The sequence below is a fragment of the Plecotus auritus genome (genome assembly GCF_963455305.1).
Source record: "Plecotus auritus genome assembly, chromosome: 9".
Lineage (NCBI taxonomy): Eukaryota > Metazoa > Chordata > Mammalia > Chiroptera > Vespertilionidae > Plecotus > Plecotus auritus.
The window spans coordinates 81,126,126-81,136,242 of record NC_137783.1 but is presented as its reverse complement, the minus strand read 5'-3'; the positions used below and the strand labels follow the sequence as shown (position 1 = coordinate 81,136,242).

Sequence of the window (10,117 nt, the reverse complement as noted above, 5' to 3'; positions counted from 1 at the left end):
GCCTTAACCAACACCTTCCCTTCCCCACGCTAAGAAAGGGCACCGGGCTGCAATAGACTCGATACAAAATGCTGCCACCTGGTACACAGCTGAGAGGGAAGGGAGAGCAACATGCCAGGGGAACTAGAGTGGACAAAGAACCAACAGGCAGCTTAATATTTCCTTTATCAGCAGACAAACCAGGCTCAATAGGAAGCCACAAAGAAAAAGGTGGACCTTATTCTTTCATTAAAGCACTATCAGGCCTCAAGATCAGTTAAATAAAAGAAGTTTCTCAGACATGACATTCTAATTTATTCCTGGTTACTTGGAATGATGGCATGATTTGTATTCAGCCTGGGTTGTCTGTCTTTGAAATTCTACCCACATATTTGCATATTCAAAAGCTGTGTGAGCACAAAGATATTAAAATGGAATCCACTACACATTACAGTAGAATGACATGTCATTTATTCAGATAACCGACAGGCAGTACTCAAAATTCATTTAAATAAGCAAGTGATTACACAAATGTCTAACAATACTAAAATCGGTAGAAGGTATAAAATACCATGGGTATGAAATGCCATGGTCAATACTATTCAACAGACTACAATCATAATTCCAAACAAAATCATGGCTTTTTAAATGATTTTTAGCAGTTTTGGAATGATTTGATCACTTCCCGCTTCTAAGCAATTTACTTCTATTCTTATAAGGTCATTATTTTCAAGACATATTGCAGGATGACATAGCTTAGGTTCCTCTCTTGCAACACATTTTCTTGCAAATTGTTTTTTAATATTGCCTCTTGACAGAGAAACCAGGCAGCACTCAGTTCCCCAAGCAGAGATGTTTGGATCAGAACAGTGCCAGGTGTAACTCTGAATTCAGCAAGAGGCAGGCAGTGAGAAACCTTTTGCAGCTTTCCAAGTATATATGCAGACTTCTTTTCTGAGGCTCTAAGCATCATAAACGTACATAGGCATCTAAGCTCATGAAATTATGGGAATAAAGTAATTGAATATCCAAATGACTATGACAGACTTGGGGGTAAGTTGCAATATAATTGTGCAGTACTTAAAACAAAAACAACAGCTATCTAAATTCGCTTCTTTGCAAGCCTCGTTACATTTTTGGGAAGCGCAGCTATGTTTGCAGGAGTAGTTTGGCTTATCATGTGTCTGTCTGTATTATTTTAAAGTGTTATACTTTATTGGAATGAGTCCCAAGCATGAACCTGGCTTGAAAAACTAGCAGCAGTAGTCATGAAACATCAATAAATTAAAAGGTTTCCACAGAACAAGATTCAGTTAACTCTCTTACATACAAAATACAGCTAGAGAAATACAGTTCTTCAATGCTGAATTATGAGAGGGAAGAAAACAATCTAAAAAAAATAGAAAAATCTCTCCATACGTGGGGCCAAGGCGGATGCAACACTGCTTACTGCCACAAGATGAGCCAGTGCTCCAGAGACAGCGGTACCTGGGGATCTGGTAATTATGACCAAGAAATGAAAATACTGTATAAAAGGCATGCATACAATCACTGTGTGTATTCAGCGTATGAGCTAGGACGAAGCAGAGATCTAACACAACAATGAGGCAGTGTTCTGGGGAATCCGTGAAAATCAGCGTAGGCGCCTATATGTTGATTAAACCTTCCGAAGCAGCAAAGTGTGGGCACAGCGCCATGTTGGGGTTCTGCAGCTGTTTTATGATCCTCTTGCGGAATTTCTCCCTCACGCGATTGAATTCCATTATGTCCATGGGATCCTCTTCAATCCAAAACTTATGAAACTCGTGCATCAAATAGCCTGTTAGAGATAAGACAGTGATACGAACGCAGGAGGGGAAAAAAAACCCTTAATCACATTCAAAATCACCCTGAATGGCTCAAAGAGATGTCAGACCAAATAACAGCAACGTGGAGCTCGAAGAAGAGATGAGCATTTAAATAAAAGTATTTCGCAACAAATACCACTGTTAAAAATTATTCTTAAAGATCCAATAGGAGCTACTAATCTGCATGATTTTTGCAATTAGTTCTGGAATGATCCTCACTCCTCTCAAGAAGAAATAAAAATTAATCCTGCCTTCTCTTGAATCTGAATCACATCAGGAACCTTCTGAAAGGCCAACAGTAACTGCTTCATCCTTCCCCTCCTGCTTAAATTAACATAATGGTCTAATTTTCTAAAATCACTCCACTCAACCATTTTCTCTCTTGATATCTGATTAGAATAAAGTTTTAAACACCCTGACAAATCAAACAAATGCACCCTGACTATTATGAGACAATAAAAATTGTAAATCAATTCTAAACAACACAGATTGGTCATTAAATTACATGAAACTATTAATAAAACTTCCTTGCTCGAAGCATAATTTCATATTCAAATACTTTTATGTCTCACAAATGTTATCTATGAATGACCTGGATTGGGAACATTTTTGGAAAAAATATTAGGTATTTGATACGACAATCTATTCATTGAGTCCTGTTTCCCCACTGTGCCCTCTCCCTCCACCACATTCAGAATGGATATATGGACAGCTTTCTAAAAAGATGAGAGCATTATGCTAAGCAAAATAAGCCAGTCAGAGAAAGATAAATATCACATGATCTCACTCATTTGTGGAATGTAATGAACAGCATAAACTGATGAACAAAAACAGATCCAGAGACAGAGAAGCATCGATCAGACCATCAAACCTCAGAGGGAAGGTAGGGGAGGGTGGGGGTAAGAGGGAGAGATGAACCAAAGGACTTGTATGCATGCATATGAGCCTAACCAATGGACACAGACACCAGGGGGGTGAGGGCATGAGTGGGGGGCTGGAGGGCAATGGGGGAATAAGGACACATATGTAGCACCTTAATCAATAAAGAAAAAAGTAGATAATAGTAGATATTTACATGTAGTAAACCTACTGCAAGCACAAGTGTCTCTATATATTAGAAAAAATCAGTTGAGAAAATAATCCTAGTTAAAAATCCCAGTAACCAATCATTACACAAGCTCTTCTTTGTGTTTTCATGAGAAGGCAGTAGGTACTAGGAGCAAGGATTCTAGAGCAGAAACCTAGTTTGAATCCCAGCTTCTTCACCTCCTTGGGAAAGGAGTGAGCATCAGAGATGATAGGGAGCATGGGAAGAGAATTTTGGAATAAACATACTCAATGCTAGTTGTAAAAAAACCACACAATACCTTTTGTTTTTCTGGCAACTAGCTACTTAAGAGAAAACTTTTAACATAGCTTCATAGACAGAATTTTGAAAATTCCTATCTCACTATAATACAAAATTACAAGTGACCTTTGCTCTCACTCACCCCCAACATACACTGCCAGATGTTGGTCCATGTCCACAAACTCACCTCATTATTCATTCCCTACATTGCTAGGTGTGCTTGTATGTCTTTAAGTAGACGGTCTCTCTACAACTATAGGAGGAAAGATCCTAAGGAGAAAGAGAATTTACATTGCCTTTTTGGGGGGTTGACTTTTGGAATTGGACTGTCTTTGGGCTGTCCTCACACATTAACATGTTATGTTAACTTGTGTTAACACAAGTTAACATGAACATCTCTGATGGGGACACACACCAACCCTCATCCAAATAAGAAGCCCCAGATCAGAGGTATCAGTGACCCTAGGAGCCATCCCAACCATTTCTGCTCCTTGATGCCTGGATTCCTGGAGGCATCATCTGGTCTTGAACTCTTCTGGTGGCCACACTGACATGAGCCTGTTCCACGGATGAAGAGCCAGATTCGTTTCTCTCTCCCTCCCGCCGCCAAACCCCTCCCCCAATGGATACAAGGAATTTATTTTCAGAAAAAAAAGTTCAAATGAGAATGGAGTGATTTGAAAGCTACCAGTTCCATTTAAGTATATTATCCCTCTCTGTGGGTCCCAGAGACCTCGAGGATAGAACCATTTTTCCTTATTTATTTATTTATTTATTATTGATTTTATTGGAGGACATTTTATTATTGGTTAATAAAATTATATAGGTTTCAGGTGTACAATTCTATAAAACATTATCTGTATATTTTATTGTGTGTTCACCACCCCAAGTCAAGTCTCCTTCCACCACCATTTATCCCCCCTATATCTGCCGCCACTTCCTCCACTCCGCTTTCCCTCTGGTAATCACCATACTGTTGTCTGCATCTATGAGTTTTTTTCTTTTTTTAAAAAAATATATTTTATTGATTTTTTACAGAGAGGAAGGGAGAGGGATAGAGAGTTAGAAACATCAATGAGAGAGAAACATCGATCAGCTGCCTCCTGCACACCCCCTACTGGGTATGTGCCCGCAACCAAGGTACATGCTCTTGACCGGAATCGAACCTGGGACCCTTCAGTCCACAGGCCGACGCTCTATCCACTGAGCCAAACCAGTCAGGGCTATGAGGGTTTTTTTTTTTCTTAATCCCTTTACTTTTTCCATTCAGCTCCCTAACCCTCCACTCCTGAAAGCTGTCAGTCTGTTCTCTGTATCTATGAGTCTGTTTCTGTTTTGTTTGTTAGTTTATTTAGTTCCACATATGAATGAAAGCATATGGTACTTGTCTTTCTCTGACTGGCTTATTTCACTTAGCCTAAAGCTCTCCAGGTCCATCCATCATGTCACAAAAGGTAACATTTCCTTATTTTTTATGGCCAAGTAGTATTCTAAGAACCTGATTCTTAAATGGTTCTTCCTTTCACCAAGCCAAACTATGTTGCCCTGTGTTTCTTGGAACAAATTCAATACTTTTCCATTTCAAGTATTTGAAGTGCCCTTTATGCCCGGAGCTTACCTCTCTGCCAGGCTCAGCATCCAGTTTTCCTCACCATTTCTCACATGCACGACGTGGAGGCTACTCGTCATGCTGGTTGTTTCAGTGCACACCCACCGACACTTGTTTCCTCTAATCTCAGTATCTTATTTAACCAAAACAATTCAATAATTCATCCATCTCAGGGACTGGGAAAACTCCTAAAGTATCCCAAGAAGAGTAGGGGGGGTCCCTCTTAAAAATGCAGACCCTCCCAGATTCAACCACTCATCACAGTTCAGTAAGAGGAGTCTCATTCATGCCACTAATGTTTGAGAACCACTGGAATAGAAAACACCCTCTTCTTAAGTTCCGTTGGCTTCTTGCTAAATATTAAAATTTTTATGGTACTAAGTGAAATCTCTGATAATATATAATTTCTCCATTCCTTGCTATATAAAGTACACACTTAATTTTCCTGACTTGGCCTTTGAGCTCAAATAAAGACACCTGAGCTGTTTTGTATATAGAGTCAGATTTCCAGCATTATGCATTAAGATAATCCATGAGGAATTAAAGACATTTCATTGGTATCTCATGAGTTCTCTACTCCAATTGACAATAATAAACAAGCACTGTGAAAAATTAGCTTTAACGGAAGGATTCACTTTCCCACAATGCACATAAAAATGTTCCCTTTGTGCACAGTGTGCAGGTAATTGGCAACTCAGTCCAAAGTTGATTTAGGGTAGCACAGTGTTAGAAGGATGCAGATCCATTGGGTTTCCCCATTTTTCTACTTTACATACAAAAACATACACACAAAAAACATTTTGAAAAGTTTAAAAGACTGGCTAGGATAAGAGTCGAAATAAGGGTGTTTAATAATCTGACACCATTCTCAGGATCATTCCTCTTAAGGCTACAAAAGTCAAGCTATAAAGCTTATAGATTGATTTCCTGGGACTCTCTCTACCACATCAGGAAAATAATTAGAGACTTATAACAAGATTTTAATCAGAATGCAGAAATGGTGGTGTGGCTTCCATTCACTTCTATAACACTCCATTTATATAACATTACAGAGTATTCATTAATCTGTTTTTCCCACTGGTCATTGGCCCTTCTTCCAATTAACAAGTATCTAAAGATACAAGAACAAGACAGAATTCTTATGCTCCCCAATTCTCGGTCTTTTGGAGAGAGGGACCCAGGTAGACAATTTCAGCTGATGATTGATTAGCCAAAGGAAGCTAACAAAATAGTGTGGAAAGCAGAGAGAGAAAACAGGCCAAGCTATTGTTTATAGTCTCTTATTTAATTCTTCCAACAGTTTTGTGGGGTAGATCATGCTGATGTATCTTCATTTTATAGATGAGGATGCTGGGCTTAGAAAAAATACTTGGATGAGGTACAATTACACAATTACAGCTGGAGGCCAGAAGCCAGGACCTGAAGTAAGCTGGCTTTCCATTGCTGTGCCAGCTGTCTTTTCCAGGGTATTCTCTTCTTCTGGTTCTTATTCCTACTGAATACTTACTTCTTTTGAAGGTCAAAGAAAATATAATTCTTTCTCCTCTTTTGGTCATTATGCTTTCCTTCTGCTCATTACAGGAACCTTACTTCATCTCAGTGGAGCTGTGTGTTCAGTGGGGCTTTAGACTGAATGCAGTGTTTGTAGAATGTACATTGGCAGTGCAGTGCCCACTGAATAATATGGTACAGGCAGAACGATAGAGCTGTCATATTCTCACATTCTTTCACCTAGATGAAACCCATTTTGAATACTAATTTGGCCTTCCAGTCCAAGCCTGCAGCCTATCTGTTGGTGCTTGAACGTGTCTTGGTTTTTGTTTTACTGCAAGTAGTTAGTAGACAGCAGAGACATATGCAAGGACACAGGTAATTGCAAGAATATCACAGAGGAAATGGGCAGAACTGGTCATGTCTGATGGAGGAACAAATTCAGAGCACTGCTTTCTTCCTCTAGAAAGGCCTGAGTCCCTCTGCTTACACCCCAATCTACAGGGGCACTGCTGCTCTTTCTAAAGCCTGGTGATGGCCTTGGGAAAGTAGTCCTAGTGCATGCTTACTCACCTGGGCTAGGGTTCCCTTGGAAGCATACCAATTCAGGCCAAGGATAAATTTTTCTAGGGAAATTAGAATCCCTTTCTCCCACAAAGGGCATCATCCAACATTTTAGCCTCCCATCCATCCATCCATCCATCCATCCATCCATCCATCCATCCGTCCATCCACCCACCAATCCAACACATTTTACTGAGTACCTACTCTGCAGCAGGCTCTGTGCTGAGGAAACAGGCAGTGATGAAAACAAACACTTCTGTCCTTCAATGTCAATTGCTCTGATTCTAATTCTGATTCTCTCCTGTAAGAGTTCCCCCACTGTGTGGCTCTGATTTTCTCCTCAGTGCCGATGAATCTTAAACCCACCCTTGTAATTCTTCAGAGCTCCAGAGCTTTGCACTAGAATGCCCGCTATGTAGCTCCATGTGGATTTCCCAAAAGAACTCATCCGTGGCATGCCTAAAACCAAACTCATTTGACTTCCTCTGAAAGCTGCTTCCCTAAAGAGCATGGTAAACATAGAACAGGGTAAATACAAGGGGTAAAGAAACTTAGCAAGGGGCATTACTTACGGACATTTTATGCTATTTTAAATGGCTTAAAAGCTCTTTAATATGTGGGCCCTCCATCCCTGCTCTTACCAATGTCATGTTGGGTCACACCCCTCTCAAACACTGGTCTCTATTCCTTGAATCTAACATACTCGCTTGCCTTATAGCCTTTGCCTGTGCCACTCCCTCTGGCTGGACCACTCAGCCACCATTGCTTTACCTCCTGCCACTCATCCTTCAGTCTCATGGAAAGTGGCATTTGCTTTGGGAAGCTTTCCCTGACTCCCAAACTGAGTGAGCTGTCAGCCAGCCTTTAAATTTTTTCAAACAGCAAATTTACTTCTTCAATCACAAAATTCTTCCAACCATGCTTTAATTATTTATTTAGATATCTGTATTCCTCTGTCAGAACCTGATCAGTAGTAAAACCTCAATAATATTTGTTGGAAATGGTCAGAGCTGTTACAGGTGTATAACCATCTAGTTGTCAAAATAGGACCTGTAATCACATATTTGAAGACTTCCATTTTCCATTAAAATGTCACAGAGTGTATGCATTTACAAATTTGTTGTGTACTTTTTATCTAAATTACACTGAACACAGTTTAATAAGTCTTGTTATAAAAAAAACCTGCAACACTTCATGCGCTAATTCCTAAAGCAAAAATTTCAACTCTTTCAGCTGATTCTTTTGATTTTTGACCTCCATAGCTCTAAATAACATACTTGTTGCTTGACTTTCAGGGGTCCTCAAACTACGGCCCGCGGGACACATGCGGCCCGCCGAGGACATTTATCCGGCCCGCTGGGTGCCGCTGCCTGTCCTGCTTAGCAGCTGACTCATCCCGGGCCCGCAGTGCGCATAGGAATTTGTTCATAGTTTTTTTTTTTTTTTTTTTTAACTATAGTGCGGCCCTCCAACGGTCTGAGGGACAGTGAACTGGCCCCCTGTTTAAAAAGTTTGAGGACCCCATATATATATATGATGAAGTATTAGCTCCTTTTCACCCATTCCAACCACACATTATCACATTTCTTACCTGGTATTAATAAGTTTCCTCTTTGTTTATTTGCTTAGTTTCAATTTACTTAACCCTAACCTATTTCCTAAATATGTCAGTGTTTTTTTAATGTGTTCAAAATTGGTAGATATTCCATCAATTTCATATTCTTCAAAGTTTCTCCCAGAGACTTCTGACCTGCTAAAATCTGGATTTATTATTCACAGACTATTGCATAGATATCATGTTGGGCTTTCCCTTCACCTTCATCCTAAAGATTCTCTTCACTTTTCTTCTATGCTAGACTTCATGCTTTCTGGACCTAATTCATTTTTACACTGTTATTTTGTGGAATTCATTAATTACACTGTTATTTTGTGGAAGCATATCTTTTTAGGAGCTTCCTGATAAAGTTACAAGAGGTACAATGTTTAAGACCTTGCATTAAAAATATGTCTTTATTATACTCTCATACTTAATTGGTAAGTTCGACTGGACATAGAATTCTAACTTGGAAATCATATTCCCTTAGGTTTTAAAAATAATTGGACGGATACATGCAAAAAAATGAAACTAGACCACCAACTTACACCATTCACAAAAATAAACTCAAAATGGATAAAGGACTGAAATGTAAGTTGGGAACCATAAAAAATCTTAGAATCCATAGGCAGCAAAATATCAGACATACTAGAGGCCCAGTGCATGAAAATTCATGCACTGGAGCGGGGAGGGGGGGAGGGAGGGGTCCCTCAGCCCTGCCTGCCCCCTCTTACAGTCCGGGAGCCCTCAGGGGTGGGAGGCGACCCAGTGATCAGGGGAAGATGATGCCCCCATCACACCTCTGCTGCTGCCACTGTCGGCAGCGCAAGCCTCAGCCGGCCCTGGTTACCTGAGCCTTGGGCAGCCCTGGGTGGCTGGGTAGCCACCATCTGAGGCTTGGTTGCACCTCAGGCTGGCCCTGGGCGGCTGGGGGGCTGAGGGGACTGGGGGACTCCAGAGGCAGGCATGTGGCTGCTGCCCCAGCGGGGCTGAGAGGACTGGGCACCGCCATCTTTGAGGACATGGCAGTCAATTAGCATATTCCCTCCTTATTGGCTGTGGGTGCCACCATCTTTGTGAGGGTGTGATGGTCAATTAGCATATTCCCTCTTTATTAGATAGGATGTCGTAGCTTTACTGATACAGCTCCTAGGACAATGGAAACTAAGGAGAAAATAAACAAATAGGACTACATCAAAATAAAAAGATTCTGCACAGCAAAAGAAACCATCAACAAAACAACAAGAGAGCCCACTACATACAACTTCACAAAAGGAAGATAAACAACCCAATCAAAAAATGGACAAAGGACCTAAATAGACCCATTTCGAAAGAGGACATACAGAAGGCCAAGAGACATATGAAAACATGCTCAAAGTCACTAATCATCTGAGATGCAAATCAAAATGACAATGAGATACTATCTCACACCTGTCAGAATGGCTATCATCAACCAATCAACAAATGATAAATGCTGGCAAGGACATGGAGAAAAAGGAACCCCCATGCACTGCTGTTGGGAATACAGACTGGTGTAGCAACTGTGGAAAACAGTATGGAGTTTCTTCAAAAAAATAAAAAATGGAACTGACATTTGACACAGTAATACCACTTCTAGGAATATATCTCAAGAAACCAGAAACACCAATCAGAAAGAATATATGTATCCCTATGTTCATAGCAGC

The 10,117-nt window shown here is 40.4% G+C and overlaps 1 protein-coding gene across 2 annotated transcripts in view; it reads right to left on the bottom strand.

The window, feature by feature from the left end:
• Positions 1 to 427: 427 nt before the first annotated feature.
• ELMOD1 (ELMO domain containing 1) overlaps positions 428 to 10,117 on the bottom strand; it is a 75,862-nt gene continuing 66,172 nt past the window's right edge. For both annotated transcript variants that reach the window (XM_080641307.1, XM_080641306.1), the window contains one exon: positions 428 to 1,798. In XM_080641307.1, coding sequence (XP_080497433.1) covers positions 1,626 to 1,798 — 173 coding nt within the window. In that variant the 3' untranslated portion in view covers positions 428 to 1,625. The remainder of the gene's footprint in view (positions 1,799 to 10,117) is intronic.